This window comes from Acaromyces ingoldii, assembly GCF_003144295.1.
Source record: "Acaromyces ingoldii strain MCA 4198 unplaced genomic scaffold FA10scaffold_2, whole genome shotgun sequence".
Lineage (NCBI taxonomy): Eukaryota > Fungi > Basidiomycota > Exobasidiomycetes > Exobasidiales > Cryptobasidiaceae > Acaromyces > Acaromyces ingoldii.
Window position 1 is genome coordinate 1,242,052 of NW_020290248.1, and position 20,357 is coordinate 1,262,408.

At 56.3% G+C, this 20,357-nt stretch overlaps 9 protein-coding genes and 1 non-coding gene across 10 annotated transcripts; 5 read left to right on the forward strand and 5 right to left on the reverse strand.

Annotated features, from left to right (window-relative positions):
- Positions 1-27: 27 nt before the first annotated feature.
- Positions 28-2,165, reverse strand: FA10DRAFT_284502 (glycoside hydrolase; the record flags this gene model as incomplete). Its single annotated transcript, XM_025523926.1, has 3 exons — positions 28-1,289; positions 1,348-1,481; positions 1,543-2,165. The coding sequence occupies 3 exons, from the start codon at positions 2,163-2,165 to the stop codon at positions 28-30; spliced, it is 2,019 nt and encodes a 672-aa protein (XP_025378768.1).
- Positions 2,166-3,370: 1,205 nt separating this feature from the next.
- On the forward strand, positions 3,371-4,843 carry FA10DRAFT_265422 (NAD(P)-binding protein). The gene is made up of 10 exons (XM_025521053.1): positions 3,371-3,793; positions 3,848-3,874; positions 3,938-3,973; positions 4,032-4,163; positions 4,220-4,296; positions 4,354-4,402; positions 4,464-4,500; positions 4,562-4,596; positions 4,653-4,718; positions 4,773-4,843. The coding sequence occupies exons 1-10, from the start codon at positions 3,488-3,490 to the stop codon at positions 4,821-4,823; spliced, it is 816 nt and encodes a 271-aa protein (XP_025378769.1). The 5' UTR covers positions 3,371-3,487; the 3' UTR covers positions 4,824-4,843.
- A 1,194-nt stretch (positions 4,844-6,037) lies between these two features.
- FA10DRAFT_284504 (hypothetical protein) lies at positions 6,038-7,157 on the forward strand (the record flags this gene model as incomplete). The annotated part of the gene is made up of 2 exons (XM_025523927.1): positions 6,038-6,072; positions 6,140-7,157. 2 exons carry the CDS (start codon positions 6,038-6,040, stop codon positions 7,155-7,157), a joined length of 1,053 nt encoding a protein of 350 aa, XP_025378770.1.
- A 450-nt stretch (positions 7,158-7,607) lies between these two features.
- Positions 7,608-9,170, reverse strand: FA10DRAFT_278358 (hypothetical protein; the record flags this gene model as incomplete). Its single annotated transcript, XM_025523452.1, has 3 exons — positions 8,358-9,170; positions 7,855-8,282; positions 7,608-7,800 (listed from the first exon to the last, which is right to left on the reverse strand). The coding sequence occupies exons 1-3, from the start codon at positions 8,736-8,738 to the stop codon at positions 7,608-7,610; spliced, it is 1,002 nt and encodes a 333-aa protein (XP_025378771.1). The 5' UTR covers positions 8,739-9,170.
- Positions 9,171-9,355: 185 nt separating this feature from the next.
- On the reverse strand, positions 9,356-9,445 carry FA10DRAFT_t23. The gene has a single exon. It is a non-coding gene; the product is annotated as a tRNA-His (tRNA).
- Positions 9,446-9,871: 426 nt separating this feature from the next.
- FA10DRAFT_300175 (putative C-8 sterol isomerase) lies at positions 9,872-11,473 on the forward strand (the record flags this gene model as incomplete). The annotated part of the gene is made up of 6 exons (XM_025524805.1): positions 9,872-10,057; positions 10,140-10,332; positions 10,415-10,458; positions 10,523-10,579; positions 10,648-10,945; positions 11,018-11,473. 6 exons carry the CDS (start codon positions 9,872-9,874, stop codon positions 11,026-11,028), a joined length of 789 nt encoding a protein of 262 aa, XP_025378772.1. The 3' UTR covers positions 11,029-11,473.
- Positions 11,101-13,675, reverse strand: FA10DRAFT_228532 (acetyl-CoA synthetase-like protein; the record flags this gene model as incomplete). Its single annotated transcript, XM_025518752.1, has 5 exons — positions 11,101-11,238; positions 11,330-11,785; positions 11,898-12,672; positions 12,739-13,313; positions 13,376-13,675. 5 exons carry the CDS (start codon positions 13,673-13,675, stop codon positions 11,101-11,103), a joined length of 2,244 nt encoding a protein of 747 aa, XP_025378773.1.
- Positions 13,676-14,674: 999 nt separating this feature from the next.
- FA10DRAFT_220085 (P-loop containing nucleoside triphosphate hydrolase protein) lies at positions 14,675-16,500 on the forward strand (the record flags this gene model as incomplete). The annotated part of the gene is made up of 3 exons (XM_025518540.1): positions 14,675-15,163; positions 15,233-15,369; positions 15,396-16,500. Coding segments are annotated over 3 exons (1,731 nt in total), but the record flags the coding sequence as incomplete, so codon positions are not given.
- A 159-nt stretch (positions 16,501-16,659) lies between these two features.
- FA10DRAFT_300176 (hypothetical protein) lies at positions 16,660-17,347 on the reverse strand. The gene is made up of 3 exons (XM_025524806.1): positions 17,296-17,347; positions 17,203-17,245; positions 16,660-17,130 (listed from the first exon to the last, which is right to left on the reverse strand). The coding sequence occupies exons 1-3, from the start codon at positions 17,298-17,300 to the stop codon at positions 16,771-16,773; spliced, it is 408 nt and encodes a 135-aa protein (XP_025378775.1). The 5' UTR covers positions 17,301-17,347; the 3' UTR covers positions 16,660-16,770.
- Positions 17,348-17,501: 154 nt separating this feature from the next.
- Positions 17,502-20,348, forward strand: FA10DRAFT_249804 (V0/A0 complex, 116-kDa subunit of ATPase). Its single transcript, XM_025519546.1, has 3 exons — positions 17,502-17,643; positions 17,703-18,154; positions 18,219-20,348. Exons 1-3 carry the CDS (start codon positions 17,518-17,520, stop codon positions 20,230-20,232), a joined length of 2,592 nt encoding a protein of 863 aa, XP_025378776.1. The 5' UTR covers positions 17,502-17,517; the 3' UTR covers positions 20,233-20,348.
- Positions 20,349-20,357: the final 9 nt, after the last annotated feature.

Here is a 20,357-nt window from a genome sequence, read left to right on the forward strand (position 1 = left end):
ATTTGCTTGAGAATAGTTGGAGCAGTCTTAAAAGCGCTGAAGCAGTGTCCAGAGGATTGTTGTTACGAGAAGGAGAAGGGCAGCTGAGGGCGTTTGATAATTTTGCAAAGTCCCATCGACGATGCCAGCTGGATTGTTGGTTTGACATAGGAGTGCAGAAGGCCAGCCACCATTGTCGTGTATCGAAAAGGCGTAGCCGATGGCCAGCTCGTCGTCTCTACATGCACCAAATGTCTGGCCTGGTGTCGCAAAGTTTCCGTGATCATTTTTTTGGTCAATATTGGTCGCTTTGTTGAACCAGACGGTACGAATCTGACTGGGCAGTGTCCGGTTTGGGTCTACAACAGGCGCGCAAATGGCTGAGACGGAAGCATCGCCCGTGTAAGAGTAGCCGATGAGGAAGCTCCTTTCTGGACATTGGAACTTGGTAAAGCCCTTGGCCCAATCTTGACCTCTTTGCACATGGACTTCGGTTGTGACAACCTCGAGCTTGCTGGACGACACGCTGCCGTTCCAAAGGTCTCTACCGAAAGTTGCATCGGTGCAGAGCGCAGAGGGATCCTGTTGATGGCTCAGGGCAGCCAGCCTCAATCCATCTGGACAGCTTGCTTTTCGATCGCCCGTCTGCAGGCCGTTGACACCACCACCCGACTGGGCGAGCGCGTTGCTTTGTTGCGCCGAGCCAAGCCGAGGGTAGAGCATCGTCCATCGAGGTACTTCTTGAACCATACCCTGCTGTCCCAGATTCGTGTCATTTTGCAATGCCGCGTAGGCATCCAAGCGCCAGTCACCGGGATCGGTGATGGAGAGCAATTGGCCGTTTGCATCCCACTCGTTCAGTGCATAGCCGTCTCCCTGCCCATTAGTCTGCCAGCCCACCAAGGGCCAGTAGGCATAGTCGGTATCGTGCTGTCTCAGAAGCCCACAAAAGCGGTTCCACCAGCTTCGATCTGCCGCCAGTGTATCACTTCGACCGCCGCTTCCGAATTCACTGATCCAGACGGGCGACGTGTAGTGCTTCTGCACATCCGACAGGCTCGTCGCAACGTAGAAGGCCAGCGTGTCGAGGGTGTTTGAGAGCACGGAGGGCTCCAGATCTCGGTAGAGGGCGTCATCTGTTCCTCCAATGTCGCTGCCACCTGTGGCATTGGGTCCAGTGTATGCGTAGAAGTGTGAAGAGTAGATGAGCTTGTCTGGAGATGGAAATGCATGAGAGAGGTTGGCCACCGGCTGAAGTTCTGGGCGGTAGTGGGTGGTGAAGCGGGTGGGTATACCGACATAGTTGATACCTGTCGAGAGGAAGATCAGCGTCCGGGACCTCTATGTAGCTTGCATGCTTATATGTACCTTCGACGATGATGAGAAGGTCGGAGTTTGCCTCTCGGTGAATACGAGTGCCTGCTTCGAAAGACGCTTGCCACCAGTCGGTGTTTCCTCCGCTCCCCCAGACCGGATCAGAGAGAAAGTCTCTCCTTGGCTCGCTGTGAGGGTGCTTTGTTAGCCTTTTCTTTTCCAAGGGAACATGGAGCTGAGGTAACCCACTTGTACAGCTCTGCACCAACGACTCGTGCGTTATCCTTATACCTGCGAGCCATGAACAGCCAGTCTTGGATCCAAGTCTCGGTTGATTGGATGCCATTCCATCGTGCATTAACGTCAACACCGCAGCACCAGATGCTCTTCACCGTGTGGTTGTTGAGAATGACGGCGATTCCTTTCTTGGTTAGCGCCTCGATGCAAGCGTCGTAGATCTCCAAGGGTGTCATGCCTTTGAGTTGCGGGTTGGCTGCCAGAGCGGAGTCTGGAATGGTGTTTTGCGCCGTCGTGTGAATCATTTCGTTGGAAAACGGCAGCCGGACCGAGTTGATTCCCAGTCTGAGAAAGGAGTCGACAATGTCATCGATGGCGACCCGATCGAGGCACAAAGGTGTCTGGTAGGCCTTTTCGCCTACGTGGTGGTTTTGATCATCATTGATGTCGCCTCGGCCCAAGTAGGTGCCCGAAGCGCCATGCCAATTGCCTCCTCGTAATTTGAACCGGCGATTGTTGGCGTCGATGATATAGCGTCCACGAGTACTCAGCGGCGGTTTCCATGTCTCGGTCAAATTTGTCGTTGAGTTACCAAGGCCCACGATCGTGGAGTTGTTGTTAACGCTGGCGGTCATGGTGCTGTTGCTGTCGCCGAGTGACACGGTGATAACCGGCTTCTTTGTTGAATATGTATCTTGATCTGCAGCCCTGAGGGGTGCACGCCGCTCTCCCTTCCTCGTTGTATCTGATGCTGCGAGCGAAGGACGAAGACTGTTCCGAAACCAGGTAAAGACAGTGCACAAGGACAACGACAGAAGGTAGTAGTAAGGACCTAACATCGTCCCATTTCTTTTGTCCCGAGTTGCCCTCTTCCTTTCCGCTGGGTGTTCCCTTCCGGCGTCGGTCCAGAAATTTAAAGACTTGGCTTCCCTTTTCCCGCTCAAACTTGTTCGATCGGAGTAGATCTTTGGCTGGCCGGGGCTATGTGCCGGTAAATTTGGGGAGCGACAAGGCTCTGCTTGCTGTGGCGCCGTGCAGGGACAAATCGAAGAAAAAAGATGTTCAAGGAAATGCGTGTAGCTTGCGAGCCAGTTTAGTGAGAATTAGAAGCCCTTGTCGCCTAATTGTGTTTGTCGTGAGGGGTCCACAGTGATTCTCAGCGTTGCGTGATGCCGAGACACGCGGGTAAAAAGTGACCGTCAGCCTGCTTGGCTTTGCCTGACCCGCAAAGTTGCCAAGTTCCCGTCTACCGCAAAGGAGGATCAGGGGCCCGGGTCGGGAGATTATTGTCACCTTGATCTGTTCGAGAAGAGATGAAAGTGCCAGCTCGAGTGACCCGCACCGGCCACCTCACAATACCGTCCTACAATAGCTGCACAGGTGCTTTTGAGCGGAGACGTCGAATCGCGCGCATGTGCGCGCACACGTTCGCTGCTCGCCGAAAACAATCTAATTCGAATACGCTACTTCGACTCCACCACTTGCATCTGCAACTCAGATTTTGGCGGCGACCAAAGCAGCGACACGTTTTTAGCTTTGGCACTCGTTCTTGGACTTGCTTGTTCTCCGAGCTACACCTGCAGAAGGCATCACGGAGTTAGGAAAAGGGTCTGGCGGAGCGGTCAGATAGGCAATGTGCAGACTGCCGTTAGTGCGGAGGAGACATTATCAAACCCCACGACTGCTCGAATGACACTCCTTAGCTTCATGACGTGGCCCTCTTGACGTACTGCCTGCTAGCCTTATCCTATCTCGTAAAGATCGGTGATCAGTCGCAGAGCGAATCTCATGATGAACGCCTTTGAGCACCGATCAGTGATGCTGTGATGGTCGACCATCAGGCCTTTCACACAGATGCAGCACTTCACTTCCGAATCCCGAGACCCCAGAGGCTTGTCTCCTCGCTCGCGAGAGTCCTAGGCGACAAGTTTGTCACCTTATCACGATCGAACGCAAGATGAAGATCCAGGACCATATTTGGTACGTCACCGGCGGAGCGAGCGGCCTTGGCGAAGGAACAGTGCGCCATTTGCACGCTCAGGGCGGCTATGTCGCCATCTGGGACATTTCCGAGGATCAGGCAGAGGAGCTGGCCAAGGACCTCAATGGCAAGAGCGGAGGCGAGAAGAGAGCCATCGCCGCTCGCGTCGACATTGTCGACGAAGAGGACGTCTCAGCAGCCATTAAAAAGTGCGACGAAGCCTGGTCAGGAAAAGTCGTGGGAGGATGTGTCAACTGTGGTGGTGTTGGCATGGCTGGGAAGGTGGGCATGTAGGTTTCTATCTTTCGATCCGTTTCGCTTACAATGCCTCTGCAGATTATCAACGGAGACGGGGAGCCTTTTGTGAGCTGCTCTTTGACCCTTGAGAGTGTCTTGGTCATCAAGCTGAAGAAACATCCATCCTAGGATCTCGACACGTTCCGCACAGTCGTAGAGATCAATGTGAGCATACGCAGCAGTCCATGTGGTCTTTTTCCTTACTGACGTCGACATTGGACAGCTAATTGGCACCTTTAACGTATCGAGGCTCACCGCGGCACGCATCGTCAGGGATGTATCCAAGCCAATTGCGAAGGCCGACGAGAATACGCCTGATCGAGGTGTCATTATCAACACCGCCAGCGTAGCAGCTGTGAGTGGGATCGAGATCATGTGTTCTAGCTGTGGCTTACGTGACGTCTTCCATAGTTTGAAGGGCAAACCGGTCAAGTCAGCTATTCGGCGAGCAAAGGTGGCGTCGTGGGCATGACTCTGCCTATCGCCAGGTGAGTGACATCTGTATGTTGCCATATTCGTTGCTCATTCTTATCGATGCTCCAAAGGGATCTGGCCTGGTTTGGCATTCGCAATATGACGTTGGCGCCGGCCTTGGTGAGACGCTTCTAAAACGCCCAGCACAAAGGGGAGACGATTGACATGCTTTCTTTACAAGTTTTCGACGCCCATGATGGAGAGGCTTCCCGAGAAAGGTGAGCAAGGTTTCACCACTCTCGACGCTTGAATGCCACTAAGAATTACTCCTTTCATTAGCCAAGAAGCAGATCCTCAAGGGCGCCGAATTCCCGGTGAGACTAGCATCTCCCTTAGCGGACTTTGTCGGTGGCTGACCAGATGCTTTCAGCCGCGCTTTGGGCTGCCTACTGAATTTGCACATGCCGTTGCGGCCATCATCGAGAACCCCATGATGGTCAGTCTATCCTCTTCTCCAAGCCTGCTCGTTCCGCTCACACTCCCCCACTAGAACGGCTCAACGATTCGGTTGGATGGTGCGACGAGGCTTGGCAAGCTCTAAAGATCTCGAAGAATCCTCTCCCAATTCCAAACTGCCATGAGAGCAAAACGCCAATACTGTCCCTCTGTCTGGGCTGCGTTGTTAAATCGTGGGCTGATGGAGCGCGGGCGTTGCCTGCTGCCTTTTGTACCCCTATCTGTTTAAGAACTTTCGCTCTTCGTCTGTCTCAGGTTCGCTCTCAATTTCCTCTCGTTCTCCTTGTCTCTCTCCCTCTTGCTCGCTCGCCTGTCTGGCTGGTACAGACGCAGAAACCTGCAACTTCCCACCACCTGCTTCCCTGCTACAGACCCACGGGAAGTGCGCTTAGCCGTCTCCGTATCCTTCTAGCCTCTTTCGGCCGCATTACACTTTGCGCTAAACTCGAGGGCAAGTCTTCTCTATATTATTCGGGCTGCCCTACGATCGAAAGGAAGGGTTTGAAAATAGGAAAGGGGATTTAGTTTGCCTTTTTCACTCGCGTCCGCCGCCTAGCTTTGTCTGCCTGCCACCTTTCGCCGTCGATATACCCCTGCCTCCCCCTTTGCAGCAGCAAAGAACATCATCAGCGTGCGCCTTCCGATCGCCTTGCCAGCCCGACTGCCGCGTTTGCAGCACAAGCAGCAGGACAAGTAGCAGCAGCTGCACGCGCATACACGTGAGTAGTCCCAGGCCAGTGGCTGTCAAAGCACTTTTCCCTCCGGCAAAGCTCACCTGTCGGTTCTTTTCATCATCACCACCGCCATTGCCGCTGCTGCTGCCGGCCACAATCTCCTCCTTTCTCCGCTTCTTGACAAACTCTGTGCGCTATTCGCCTGCCCCTTCTTTTCCGTTTCTTCTTTTCTTCCTCCGTCCTCGCGATATCTTGACGCTTCGATTTTACGACTTCCTCTCGTGCCCCTGGCGCATACTTGCCATCCGCTCCTACGTTCGTCGTGCCGCGTGCCCCGTCGCTCGACTCCGACTCTCGCCTCGCCGCTTCTTCGTTCTTTCGCCCATCGAAACCTAACGGATTGCTCCGTAACAAATCACTTGAAAAGCAGGTTAGACATACGCACGCGTTTGCCAGCTCGTTCTTCGCACAGCCACAGCCAGGTAGCGGCCGAGACGACGACGACGACAGAAACGCTACATCGACGCACAGAACGCGCAACAGAAATCGGCAAGGGCAGGCCTCTTGTTCACTCTAAACATACACCTTTACGTTAACGGCATCAGCAGAAGCAACAGCAGCAACAATGGCTAGAAAAGGCGGCGGAGGCTTCGACGTGAGGTGAGTACTTGATGATGAAGGCCGAGTACGCGATCCTGTTCATTAGCTAATATCACTCTTCGAACAGCCTGCTCTTCAGCAATGTGGTGCTGATGGTCACCATGGGCCTCGCTCTCATTGCGTGGCTCGTCGCCTTCATTGGGCAGATTGCCGCCCAGGCAAGCAACGCGGGACTTTTGGGCACTGCTCCCTTGACTGGCCACACTGTTCTCTGGTTCTCCATCTTCCTGCATCTCTTCATCATCATTGGCTTTGGTGCCACTGTGGTGACGGATGCGATTGCGGCCACCCGGATCCAGCTGGCGACCTTCACTGCTGTTGCCCTCGTCTTTGCCGTCTTTGGCATTGACAGCGGCATCTACAGCAACCTGGGAAGCCTCAACGCTGTTGCCGCCGGCTACTTTATCCTGACGATTGTCGATGTCATCTGGCTCCTCTTTCTCACGTCAGAGGAGGACACGGTCGTCTATGGCCTCCTCACCATGGCCGGCAACGGCAGGCTGTCGGGCCCCGGCGCACGATTTGGAACGAGCGCCGCGACAGGCGTCCACCGCAACAACGGCGTCGGCAGCGGAGGCATGGGCAACGGCTCCACCTACGGAGGTGGCTTCCAGGGTGGCGCCGCCAATGGTGGCTACCAGCCCACCTATGGCCAGGGCCCCTCTGCCCACGACATTACCACCGCCAACGCTGGAGGTACGCCCAAGCTCGACAGCCACAGCGTTCGAAGCGGCGTTGCTGCCTCGGCGGCTGGCACCGGTCACTCTGGCGTCGTTGCGCCCGGCCAACGAGGACCAGGCTCCGACTTTGGCCACAGCACCACCCACGAGGGACGCACGGGAAGCCCGGGGAGCACGCACAAGCAGGCGACGCTCGACGGCCATCACAACGAGCCAATGCCGGGGTACGGCTACAAGGCGCGGGCCCTATATGCGTACCAGGCCAACGCAGACGATCCGACGGAGATCTCCTTTACAAAGGGCGAGATCCTCGACATCGTCGACAACAGCGGCAAGTGGTGGCAAGCGAGAAAATCGACGGGAGAGACGGGCATCGTCCCGAGCAATTACATGCAGGTTCTCTGAGGCCGCCACATCCACACGCTCTCGCCTCCGTTGTACATCTCCTGGACTCCGTTCGACACTCTTCTTTGGTATCTCGTCTTTCGAGACCGAGGCACGCGGCAGAGGGACCTCGACTTTCCCCCACACTCTTTTGCACATCACACACCGTCTCGTTCAAGCTTGGCCTCTGATCTAGGCTCTCTCCTTCCATTCTTTCCCCATGCTGCTTGCCGCCCTTTTACAGTTTCTCGTGCCCTTGTTCCTTCTTGCTCTCGAGAAGAATAAGCTTGCCTCTTTCCTGTACATAGCAGGCCCTTTGGTTCCTTTTCTCTCCTTTTCTGCACCTTGGTTAATCGCACCGGGAGGCCTGCCTGACGCCGCTTTCACACTAGAAGCCAACGTAGTGAGGTCTGTCATTTCATCGGCTGAGCGAATCTACAGTACAAAGAAGAACTCTTTTACGAAACTATTTCAACCTCGACGGATCAGCTGAGGCATCTTTGACGTCTGGACTCGAGTCGCTATGACGGCTGCGAATCCGATGACGGCGAGGACAGCGGCTGCGCGGTGGAAGAGCGGCACAGAGCCTCGTACCCATTCTGTCTCGGTGACGGCGAGGATGTGAATGAGGACAAAGAGGCTGAGGAGCATGTATCCCGAGAGGCTGCAGGCGGGGATCTTTCAGTTGAAGAAGTGGATTTTCAGAGAGTTTACGCACCGATGCCACTTCCACATGCTCTTTGCCCGAGCTTCGCCGCCCAGTGCTCTTCCTTTGAACCACACGCTGGCGGCACCGACGGCTGCCTGCATCCAGGCCCAGACGACGGCGACTGCGCCCAGGGTGCCGTGCCACGAGATAAAGTGCTTTGCGCGCGGCTTCGAGTGCAGGTGCCACATGATCCAGGCGCCCGCGGTGACGAGGGGCAGAAAGGAGATGAGGAAGAAGAGCTGGTGCCAGATCAGGGCCTGGCCCTTGCGCTTGGGCGTCTGCGGCGTCGTGGGCTGCAGCACAAGCAGGCCCTGGGCCAGGAGGATCAGGCTCAAGGATTGAGCCAAGGGGTGGTATCCGAACAGCGGGAGCTTGTGCCACGGCATGCGCTGCAAGACCATGGGCCAGATGAGGGCCATAAAAGCCAGGGCAAACATCTTTTGGGTTAGTTGAAGGTAGGGAGCACGTCAGCTCTCTTTCTTGTCTCAAAGCGCGGGAAAAGCAGCACTGACCTGCACACCCCAGGCGCTGTAGCCTCGCATGTTGCCCATGATCAACGTGTCGGCCCCGCTTCGCGATTCAGTACCGTCAGCCGCGTCGAGCCAGGGCGAGCGCTGCACAACTCTCTCCTCTCTTGTGGGACGAGTCACGGGTTGGCCTTCCAAAAGCGGTTCTTCGTCCTCGGACGCGGCACGTTGCATCGTAGTGCCGCCGTCACTGCCAGCGCGTCGTTCCTCGTCCTTATTTTCTCCTTCTTCGTTGTCGTCGTCGTCGTCCTCGCCGCTGGACGTTCTTCGACCACTGCCTTCTTCTGTCCGATTGAGAACACGCAGGGGCGTGTAGTCGTGGCCGTGTGCAGGCGTCGACGAGGAGGGTGCAGGGCGAGGCGCCATTTTTGGTGGCCCGATTTCTAATCAGATTGGTCAACACTGGTTGGTGGAGGGGCCAATTTCACGTAATACCCTAACGCCGATTGAGCCCAGAGGAGATAAGCGGGCTGTACAGCGCTGAGGCTCTGTGTAGATGAGATAGGCTGGCCAAGAAGGAGAGAGGCAAAAGTGGGCTGCAGCTGACGTGGCGCAGTGTAGACGAGCGGAGAGGGGCCATCAGACGGACTCTGGCCACGAGACAAGGAACCTCATTACACCCGCACATGGGAGCGGGCCTGCTCGCGGTCGGGGCGCGCGGCATCTTGAGAAGATTGGCAATCGACGTGTTTGCTGGCCACGCGAGAAGGACATGCAATGTAGAGAAGCCCTGCATCTTCGGCGCTGAAGAAACAATGTGCTCTTGAGACAGAATCAGAGCGCCGCATCAGGTCATCTCGGCAGCGTGGAAAATGAGCTCCGACGCATCAGGGTGCCCAGTAATTGTAACAGGTGGGCAGCAGAATCGTCAAGTTTCCTGCACCTTCACAGGCGAGACTTGCGAGCGCAACATCTCCCCTCTTGAAGAGCTCACAGACCAAAAAAATAGACCTTAAAAGACTTGGACACGGTGGAAAAAAATATGTGGGCGCCGAGACTCGAACTCAGGTCGCCGCGGTTATAGATTTCTATATACCACAACACGGCGTACTAACCACCTATACTACGCCCACAATAACAGGACCGCTGGGATACCGGTCGTTCGCTTGGTCTCCAAGATTTTCATAGTCAATATAATCGGGTGGCCAAAATTTTCTTCAGACTGTGTGCCACTGTCACAAATTCTGAGACTTAGAGACTAATTCTCGAAAAGAAAATACACTAATGCATCAAACTTAAATAAAATGAGCTAAAAGAATAAATCATATTTGACACGCGTCTTTAAAGTCGGCATTAATGTCGAATACAAATTTGATTTAATTCACCTTCGCGTCGATTTTTTGCCCAGCTCGCCAAAAAGGTGAAGAGTCCAGTAGGAGCGGTGGGCGGGCTGCGATTCGGAATGAAATTTAGAGCGCATCTTCCAAAGTACGCGCGCGAGAATCGTCCGATTTTCCCAGCTGGTCTTCCTTCTTTCTCTTTGTTTCCGTGCAGCAACCATGTCTCGCACCCCCAGAAAGTCGACCGGCAACGGCTCAGTGACGAGGTCTTTGGGCCCAGTCGAAGGATCCAAGCGCCCGCTGAGCAGGTCCAAGGCGCCCTCCAAAGGCCCAGGCCTCCTCACGGTCCTCAGTGCCCTCTTCGTCGTGTTCGCCGGCATCATTGCGGCGCTCGACCGTGTCCGCGTGAGTCCATTCTCCGCTCTTGCCGTCCGCCCGCAAATCGACGTCTGATTACAAGCCCTCCTTTCCACCTTTTTCTCTACAGGCCAACTTCTACATCTTTGAGCCGGCCAAGCTCCACGCGCTGACCCGGGAGGCTCTGGCGCAGAACCACAACTCGACCGAGGCGCTCCTTGATGACATTCTCGCGAGACTTCACGCCGATGACAAGGTCGGCAGGTACCTCAACACGCGCAGCATCAAGGATGAAAACGAGTGGATGTTCAACAATGCCGGTGGTGAGCATCAGTGTCCTCGATCTGCGCTTCTTGGGCGGCATGGACAAGGAGGAAGGAAGACTGATGTTGCAATCTTGGCCAGGTGCGATGGGTTCCATGTACATCATCCATGCGTCCATCACAGAGGTGAGCTCTGCGTACGCGATCTCAATAGGCAGTAAGCCAGAAAGATCTGACCTCTCTCGCACAGTACCTCATCTTCTTTGGTACGCCAATTGGCACCGAGGGGCACACGGGGCGTCACACTGTGAGGGTCTGGAGTGGAAGACAGTAGGACATGGGGCACAGTGCTGATTCACAAATCCCTGCTTAAAGGCCGACGACTACTTCCACATCCTCGTGGGCGAGCAGCACGCCTTTAGCGCAGGCGCCCTCGAGGCCGAAGTCTATGCGCCAGGCTCGCAGCATCACCTCCGCCGCGGCCACGTCAAGCAGTACATGATGCCCGACGCAACGGGCGGGGGCTGCTGGGCCCTCGAACTGGCCCAGGGCTGGATCCCGCCGATGATGCCCTTCGGACTGGCCGACACGCTCTTTAGCACGCTGGACCTGCCCACGTTTGTGGTCACTGCCTGGATCACAGCGAGAGAGATGGCGGGTAACCTCTTGATTGGTGAGTGCTGCTGCAGAGATATCGATTTCTCTCCTCTGACAGTCAATCTCGTTATCAATAACATCAAAACAGGGAAATTCTAGAAGGTGCGAAAAGCCAAGATCAATCGACGGGGTTGGGCCCAAAGAGTCCGGGGCAAAGCCTGTTCCTTCCCACTAGAGCTTCGACTGCCGAAGCACCGTTTCGAGATCGGCGTACTGACGATACTCGTCGAGGGCTCCTGGGTTCGCCGTCGCTGTGCTTGGTCGAAAGGCCGTGTTTCCACACACGATGGCCTTTACCGCCAGTTCCGTCTGTAGATTGAGTGTCGTCAGCCATTGCCAATAACTAATGCAATAATGAAGAGAAGTAAGAAAGTTGCTGAGCTACCTCCGCGCCCCTCACCTTTTTGCCGTTGCTCGTCACGGGAATGTCCTTTACAGCAAAGATGTGGGCGGGGACGTGGCGGGGCGAGTAGGCAGTGCGGATTGCTTTCTTCATGTCGTCGATCTGCCGTGGCGAGAGGCCTGCCTTGGCGTCGTGGAGCTTGACAAAGAGGAGCACGCGCTCGTCGTCGTCTTTGCCTGGCCTGCGCTGGCCGACGACGACGCTGTCGGCCACGTAGGGGAACTGGCCGCCCTCGACGACGGCATAGATTTCTGCGCTGCCAAAGCGGACGCCCGAGGGGTTGAGCACGCCGTCGGAGCGGCCATGGATCTCAAAGGGCCCGCCAATCTCTCCGCCGACAGCCTTGCTGCGCGTGGGCCGCCGCGAGATAAAGTCGCCCTGGGCCCAGTAGCCGCGCGCGGGGCCATTGGGGAAGCGGCGGTAGTAGGAGTCCATGTACTTTTCGTGGAGCGCCTCTTCGTCTTGGGGAGCACCCCAGAACTTGAGCTGTAGGAGACCGTACACGAGGCCACACCAGCATGAATTCAGCATACTTAGAGACACAGTCTCAACGAAGACGAAGCACACTCACGGGCTGTGAAGGAAAAGGACTGGCACACGTCAGCTCGCCCGCCTGGCCCGATGCTTCGCAGTCCTCGCCCGTGATGGGGTCGAGGATACGAACGTCCATGCCGAGCGTCTTTGCACCGAGAAGATGGCCTCGGACGGGGACAAAGATTGACGAGCCAATGAGGCAGCCCGCCAGGTCTGTGCCTCCGCTGATGGAGACGAGCTGGACGTGCCGGGGGAACAGCTTCTCGTAGAAGAAGCGGGCGTTCGCGGGCGAGAGGGGGCTGCCCGTGCTCGTGACGAGCTTGAGTGTGTCAAATTGGAACATGTCCCTGGGTGGGCGCGGCAGTTTGGCCGACGCGCGCTCCATCTCGGAGAGCACGCGGGGCGCCATGCCGATGCCCGTGACAGCGCCCCTCTGCTTGCAGTGCTGCGACACGAGTCGAAGCACGGCGAGAGCATTGGGGTACAGCGGGCTGCCGTCATAGGTGATGACGCTTGCGCCCACGAGGAGCTGCGAGACCAGGCTCTGCCACATGATCCAACCGCATGTAGTGAGCTGAAAGAAAGTGTCTCCACCCAAGAGTTCGTACTGGAACAGGTTCTCCGTCTTTGCCTTGATCAGCATACCACCGCCAATGTGGCAGATTGACTTTGGCTCGCCCGTGGTGCCCGAAGAAAAGACGATGAGAGCGGGCTGCGAGAAGGGCAGCGCCTCGAAGCGATGCGCAGGGCTGCATGACGGCGAGGTGGACAGACCCACAGACTGGAGATAGTCTTCGAATGTCGAGCTGCAGTGGATTATACAGTATTAGCAGACGGGCTTTGACTCTTTGCTCAGAGCAATACGATCTCACCATGTCGCTTTCTTTCCCTTCCACGCCAGCTCGGGGCTCGTGGTCTTGCGCTTTCGCTTGCGATTGATGAGGCAGACGACTTCGAACGCGTTTGGATCCTCTACTTTCCCGTTGGTCAGCAGGTCGTCGGCGACGCTGGCAACACGGTCGACGACGTTGGTCTCCTTGCCGTTGTAAAAGGCGACATCATCCGTCAGGACGACCTTCGGTCGAATCTGGGCCAAACGACCGTAGATGGCTTGCGGTCCTGCGTCGGTGGCCAAGGCTGAGAAGATGGCGCCGACGGACGCGGTGGCCAGGTAGCTCACGATTGGATCCGACGAGTTGGCAGAGACGTGTGCAATGCGGTCCCCAACCTGGACGCCCTTTCTACGGAACGCCTCGGCGAGGACAGCGACGCGGCGCCGAAGTTCGCCCCAGGAAACCTGCTGAAGGAGCAGAGGCACGGCGTCGTCGGCCGTCGACTCCGCCTCGCCGTATTCCCAAATGGCAGTCGTCTTGTCGTGGGGCCAGTTGCGCGGGGCATGGGGCATGCATGCCGTTGCATTCTTTGGGTGGAGCGGAAAGAGAACGTTCTGCCCTTTCTTCACATCAGCAACTTTACGATAAACGACTGGGTCAGGACGAGACACGGCACCTCTGCAAAGTTGAGCTTGGCGCCCTCAAAGAAGCGTGGCAGGTCGCCCGGCTTGGCGTTCGGGTTCGTCAGGACCTCATCGTACGACTTTGAATAGCGGATCCCAGCAAAGTCCCACAACGTTTTGTAAAAGTCGGGCATGCGCTCGACGCTGAATCTGTGCAGGTCGTCGTACGTCGACAGATGGAGGCCATAACGGGCATTGACGATCTTGCGGAATTTTTCCAGGTTCGACGACTCGATGCGCGACTGGCTCGCCTCCCACAAGATGGGCAGTGGCGCCTCCTCCTTGCTGGCCATTGTGCTTGCGTGGTGTGTGCTCGCTTGGTGTGGGCTTGCTTGTTGTGGGCTTGCTTGGTGTGCGCTAACCAACAGTAGCGCACATGTTGGCGGCGCTCCTTCCGCCCGGACCCCCACCTCTCTCTCCACCTACGGCTAATCCACCCCGGAGAGCCGGAGGCAGGACCGCATGCTTTTTTTCTCCATATCCTCCACGTGAACGTCCGTGCTCAGAAAACTTTCTTTTTTATTTTTTTCCTTTATTTTTTAAGAAAGAAGCAACGCTTCTTTCTTAGTCGAGTCGAGTCGACTTGAGCGACGTTGACGGACGCACGGATAGACGAACAGACGGACATGAGAGGAAAAGGAAAGGCAAGAGGGGCAGGAAGGGGCAAGGCGTCAAAGCCGTCGTCGCAGTCTGCGCAGGAGGCTCACCGGGTCGATGCTGCCTCGCTTCCCTGGGCTGCCATTCCCTTACCGCTCGAGGCCCAGGCGTCGGGCGGCCAGACCGAGTCGGACTTTCTCCAGGGACTCGACTTTGACGACGATGACTTCATGGGCCTCAAGGAGGTCGAGGGCGTAGATGTCGTCAGGCAGGATGATGGTGCGATGTCCTTTGTCGTCAAGGGTGGAGCCGCTGCTGGGGCCGCAAAGCAAAAAGCCAAGGTCAAGGCCAAGGGGACGGACAAATACCTGCCACCGAGCAAGAAGGTCAAAGGAACAGAGGACAAGGGCGAGGACGCGGGGGATGAAAAGATCGGAGTAGCCACAACAAGCGCTGAGAAAGACGATGACACCAAAGAGCTCCCGGCGATCGATTGGGATGGCGTCCTCGAAAGCGAAAGCAGAAGCGGGGATAAAGGGCAAAGAGAAGAGAAGGGACAGGAAGAAGACGACCTTGATGTCGACTTCAATGTCTTGGATGCTGGAGGTCTGGATGGTGAGGGCGAGCTGGGCAACGACGAGGACGTGCCGCGGCTGGCACATTGGGAGAAGCTCGACATCGGCCTTGATGACCGCTTGAAGCGTGCTCTTAGAGCTCTCAACTTTGACAGGCCCACCAAGATTCAAGCGTTGGCCCTACCTCATGCTCTCAAATCTTCATCAGGCCAGGAGTCTCCATCAAGAGACGTTGTCGGCATTGCGCAGACGGGAAGCGGCAAGACGCTGTCGTACGGACTGCCGATGCTCAACTGGATCGCGACGACGGAAAAAGAGGACCGAAAGATCAAATATATCGAAGGCCAGGATGCGCAGGACGGCGATATGACCAGACTCACTGGGCTTGTCCTGACTCCAACCAGAGAGTTGGCCTTGCAGGTGTCCAAGCACCTCGAAGCGCTCATCAAGGCTTCTTCACCCTCAGCCACAAAAAAGTGGGCGCATGTTGCCACCTTGACGGGAGGCATCAGCGAGGAAAAGCAGCGCAGGCTCGTCCTGGGCCACGATGGAGCGGGCACTGACATCATCGTCGCAACACCAGGGCGGCTCTGGGACATGTGCAAGAGCGTAAGTCGCTCTCTCTGGCAAGGGGCGTATTGCAACATACCATGCTAACCCTTCTTTCAATCTTGGCAGGACGACACCTTGACGCGTCGAATCAAGCTGGTCCGCTTCCTCGTCGTCGACGAGGCGGACCGCATGATTGAGACGGGCCACTTTGCCGAGATGGAGACCATCTTTGCTCTGGTGAAGCGAGCAAAACATTCACATAGGTGTGTACTCGCTGTTATTTCATGAGCTCACTCCCGACTCATCGCTCTTCGGCTCGCTGCAGTTCTCAAGACTACACGTCCACGTCAACAATTGCCGGCGGTGCATCTGACATGCAAACCTTCATTTACTCTGCAACGCTTTCAAAGGAGCTTCAGAACAACCTGAAGAAATCGAAGCGCAAGAAGCGCAAGAATGGAGCGGCCTCCTCAACAATCGAAGACCTGATCTCGATGATCGACTTTCGAGACGATGACCCGAAAGTCGTCGACTTGAGCACAGCCATGAGGCTGGCTGAACGTTTGGTGGAGACCAAAGTGGAGTGCCTGGCCAAGGACAAGGATCTCTACCTCTATTACTTTCTCCAGCGCTACCCGGGCCGCACCCTCGTGTTTCTCAACTCCATCGATGGGATAAGACGATTGACGCCGCTACTCAGCAACCTGAACCTCTCCGTCCACCCGCTTCACAGCCATCTCCAGCAACGGCAACGGCTCAAGAACCTCGAGCGCTTCCAGGCAGTCAACCTGACGAGCGCAGACGGACCGACGAGCAGCATACTGCTGGCCACCGACGTGGCCGCCCGAGGTCTGGATATTCCCTCGGTCGACCACGTCGTTCACTTCCAGCTGCCGCGGAGTGCCGATACCTACGTCCACCGTTCTGGCCGAACTGCCCGTGCGGGCAAGTCCGGCTTGTCCGTCGCCATGATTGAGCCGGGAGAAAAAAGATTGTGGGGCGACCTCTGTCGAAGTCTGTCGAGGACATACGACCTCAACTCGCTACCAGTCGAATACTCCTTTCTGCCTGCCCTCCGACAGCGGGTGGATCTGGCTCGAGAGATTGACCGGCTGCAGCACCAGCAAGAAAAGGAATCGCACGATGATTCTTGGCTGAGGAAATTGGCCGAAGAGGCCGATATGGATCTGAGTGGTGATGAGGTCGACATTGACGCACCAGTCAAGAAGCAAGGGGGCCAGAGTACCAAGCGAAAGGGCAAGAGTAGCACTGATGCAAAAGTCACTGCCCTCAAAAGTCAGCTCGCCGCACTGGTCAGGGTTCCCCTCAGTGCTCGAGGTGTAAGTCACAAGTACATCACGAGCGGCAGCCGCGACTTTGTCGACAGCCTTCTTCACAATCGCCGTAAGTTTTGGTGTCACTCTATCTTCTTTTGACTTCGATGACTGACTTCAGCTTGCAGAACACGACACAATGATCGGCGTCAAGCGGTCCAGAGCCGAAGATGATGTCCAGCAGCAAGAGAGTGGCGCTCCTAAGGCCAAGGCACGCTTGCACAAAAAAGATTTGAGCGCATTTGTGGCTCGAGTATGATGTTTCACAGGCTGAGAGCCAATACTGTACTGTACAATTACACAACAATGGAAACCGTTGATGCAACCTTTCTACATGTTCGTGTTGGAGTATTTCACCGTTCGTCCTCCCCCCATCTGCGGCGGGTGCCCATCGATGTTCTCTGACCCTGCCATCGTCTTTGGTGTGATCTGGTCTAGCCGCTCTCCCAACTTGAGTGTCGTCCACTTAATCACGCGCGGGTCGGCCCGAAGGCGGCTGGAGAGCTGGTTGAGAATCCGAGGGTTGGTGTCAAAGTGCAGAAGAAAGTGGTCGCCCGTCTCGTGATACTGCTGGTGTCGCCGCGCCCGCTGGGCCAGCGCTCGGCGCTGCCAGTACTGAACACCTCGTACGGCACCGCCGTGGTCCATGATGAGACGCGAGGTCGAGCGAATCAGATCGCGGAAGGGCGCCTAGAGGTAGGGCAAACAGCGTGAGCGGCCTGGGTGCAAAAGGGCTAGAGAAGAAAAAAAGTTGACACTTACAGAAGACTCTGAAGAGGCCGCGATACAAAAGAGCTCGTAGAGACTGCGAGACTGTAAGCGTTATGTCTGCATAGGATATGCGTGGCTACTTACGGCATATTGACCGGCTCCTTCTTCGTCGATCGCTGTGCACGCAGAGGAGTAGTGAGAGAAACGGTAAGACGAAGGAAGGTTGCGATTTTTTTCGGCCGACTTTCCTAAACTCTCAAAACACGTGGACCAAGGTTGCTGGTCATTCGGCTGTCGCTGCTACAAGCACACCCCCTGAAGCGACGACCTGTTCAACCTTCTTCCCACGACTGAGCGACGCCCATCATGAGCGGTCACGAGAGCCTCTTCCGCTCGGCGGAGATGAGCCTCGTACAGCTCTACATCCCCAGCGAGGTCGCTCACGACACTGTGTACGAGCTGGGCGAGCTCGGAAATGTTCAGTTCAAGGACGTGAGTTGTTCGCTTTCTTATTGCGTATACCTGACGCTGACCAAGGAGGACTCTCATAGCTCAACCCTGATGTGACTCCTTTCCAACGCTCGTTTGTCTCGGACATTCGCCGACTCGACGAGATGGACCGCCGCGTCCGCTTCCTGTACTCGCAGATGGAGGCTGAGTCCGTACCCGTCCGACCGCTCGAGTCTGCGCTTCCGTTTGTCAACACGAGCGACCAGCGCGGCCCTCAGCTGATGGACGAGCTCAGCGTGCGGCTTCGTGAGCACGAGGAGCGGCTGGGACAGATGAACGGAAGCTACGAGCAGCTCCAGCGTAGGCTCCTCGAGCTCGAGGAGGCTCGCCACGTGCTCAGGGAGACTGCCGTCTTCTTTGACCAAGCCGAAGGTCGCCAAGACGCCATCAGGACAAGCACCGACGACGCCAATGCTCCTCTGCTCGATGATGTCGAGAGCCGCGGGCTTGCTGGCGGCCAGAACGAATCAGGCTTTGGGACTTTTGACCTGGAGTGAGTTCATGCCCCTGAGAAGATTTGCTCGTCCAAATTCCCAGACTGACGGACATGCGGACAGATTCGTGGCGGGGACCATTGACCGGACACGGATGGCGACCTTTGAGAGGATTCTGTGGCGTGTGCTTCGTGGTAACCTCTACATGAACTATGCCGAGATCGCCGAGCCCTTTCACGACCCATCCAAGGAGGAGCCGGTACGCAAGAATGTCTTCATCATCTTCGCCCACGGTGCCGAGCTCCTGGCCAAGATTCGAAAGATCAGCGAGAGCATGGGCGGAACACTGTACCCCATCGACAGCAATCCAGACAAGCGAGAAGACAGTCTCCGAGAAGTCACCAACCGCATCGAGGACCTCAACAACGTCCTTTACTCGACCAGCGCGACGAGGCGGACAGAATTGGTCAAGATTGCAGAGAGTCTCAGTGCTTGGGCTGACGTGGTCCGCAAGGAGAAGCTCGTGTACGCGACAATGAATCTCTTCAACTACGACTCGAGGCGCAAGACGCTTATTGCCGAGGGCTGGTGCCCTAAGAGCGGTATCGGCTCTGTTCAATTGGCACTCCGTCGAGCCACCGAAAATGCGGGCACGTCGGTACCTCCCGTGCTTCAGGAGCTCAAGACGAGCCAGACACCTCCGACTTACCACCTCACCAACAAGTTCACAAGCGGTTTCCAGTCGATCATCGACGCCTACGGCTTCGCATCCTACCAGGAGGTCAACCCTGGTCTCTTCACGGTCATTACTTTTCCTTTCCTGTTCGCCGTCATGTTCGGTGACGTTGGCCACGGCACAATCATGTTCCTTGCGGCATTGAGCATGTGCGTTTACGAGCGCAAGCTGGCCAAGGCAGGTCTCGGCGAGATCTTCGAGATGTTCTTCTACGGCCGCTACATCATTCTCCTGATGGGCCTCTTCTCCATCTTCACCGGTTTCATGTACAACGACATTTTCAGCAAGTCGATGCACCTCTTCCACTCAGGCTGGAAGTGGCCCACAGACCAGCCGCCGAACGCGACGTTGGAGGCCATTCCGCTGGGCCGTGTCTATCCATTTGGACTTGATCCAACATGGCACGGCTCCGACAATCTCCTCGTCTTTACCAACTCGCTCAAGATGAAGATGTCGATCATTCTCGGTGTCCTGCACATGTCGTTCGCTCTCTGCCTCAACATCCCCAACGCCATCCACTACAAGAAGCCGGTCAACATCTACGGCGAATTCATCCCAAAGATGCTGCTGCTGCAGTCCTTGTTCGGTTACCTCGTCTTTGTCATCGTCTACAAGTGGACGACGGACTGGTATGAGCAGGATGCAAACGGCGTCGTGTTCCGGAATAACCCGCCGAACCTTCTCAACACGCTCATCTACATGTTCCTCTCGCCGGGCAAGGTCGACCCCAAAGAGGAGATCTTCCCTGGCCAGGCATTTGTCCAGGTCATGCTTCTCTTGCTTGCGTTCATCTGCATCCCCTGGATGCTGCTCACGAAGCCTTACGTCGAGTGGAAGGAGCACAAGGAGCGCGAGGGCCAGGGCTACAGGAGCGTCACGAACGAGGCTGCTGCTCGCCCTTCGGCGGACCTCCTCAACGACGATGAGGACGATGATGCCGGTGAAGGTCACATCATTGGTCAAGGCAACGGTGGCGAGGGAGGAGGCCACGGTGGAGGTGGCCACGGCGGCGAAGAGGGCGAGCACGGCGAATTTGAAATCGGCGAAGTCTTTATCCATTCAGTCATCGAGACGATCGAATTCGCCCTGGGTACCGTGTCGCAAACAGCCTCGTACCTGCGTTTGTGGGCCCTGTCTTTGGCCCACGCACAGCTTAGCGAGGTAGCGTGGAAGATGACGATTGAGAACGTCTTTGGCATGACTGGCATCGTCGGCGTCTTGGCCACCGTCGCTGCGTTTGCTGTCTGGATTACCCTGAGCATTTGCGTCCTCGTCGTCATGGAGGGCCTTTCGGCTTTCTTGCACGCATTGCGATTGCACTGGGTCGAGGCGAGCTCCAAGCATTATATCGCCCAGGGTTACGCTTTCCAGCCACTCAAGTTCAATGAGGATGACTTCTGAAAATTGCACTTGTTCTCCCTCGCTCTCCCCTCTTTCTCTTTGTCTCTCGTCACTTCGTAGGACGCAAATCAAAGCAATTCAATCCAATAATCCTGTCTTCTCACAACAACTCCTGGCTTTCGAAT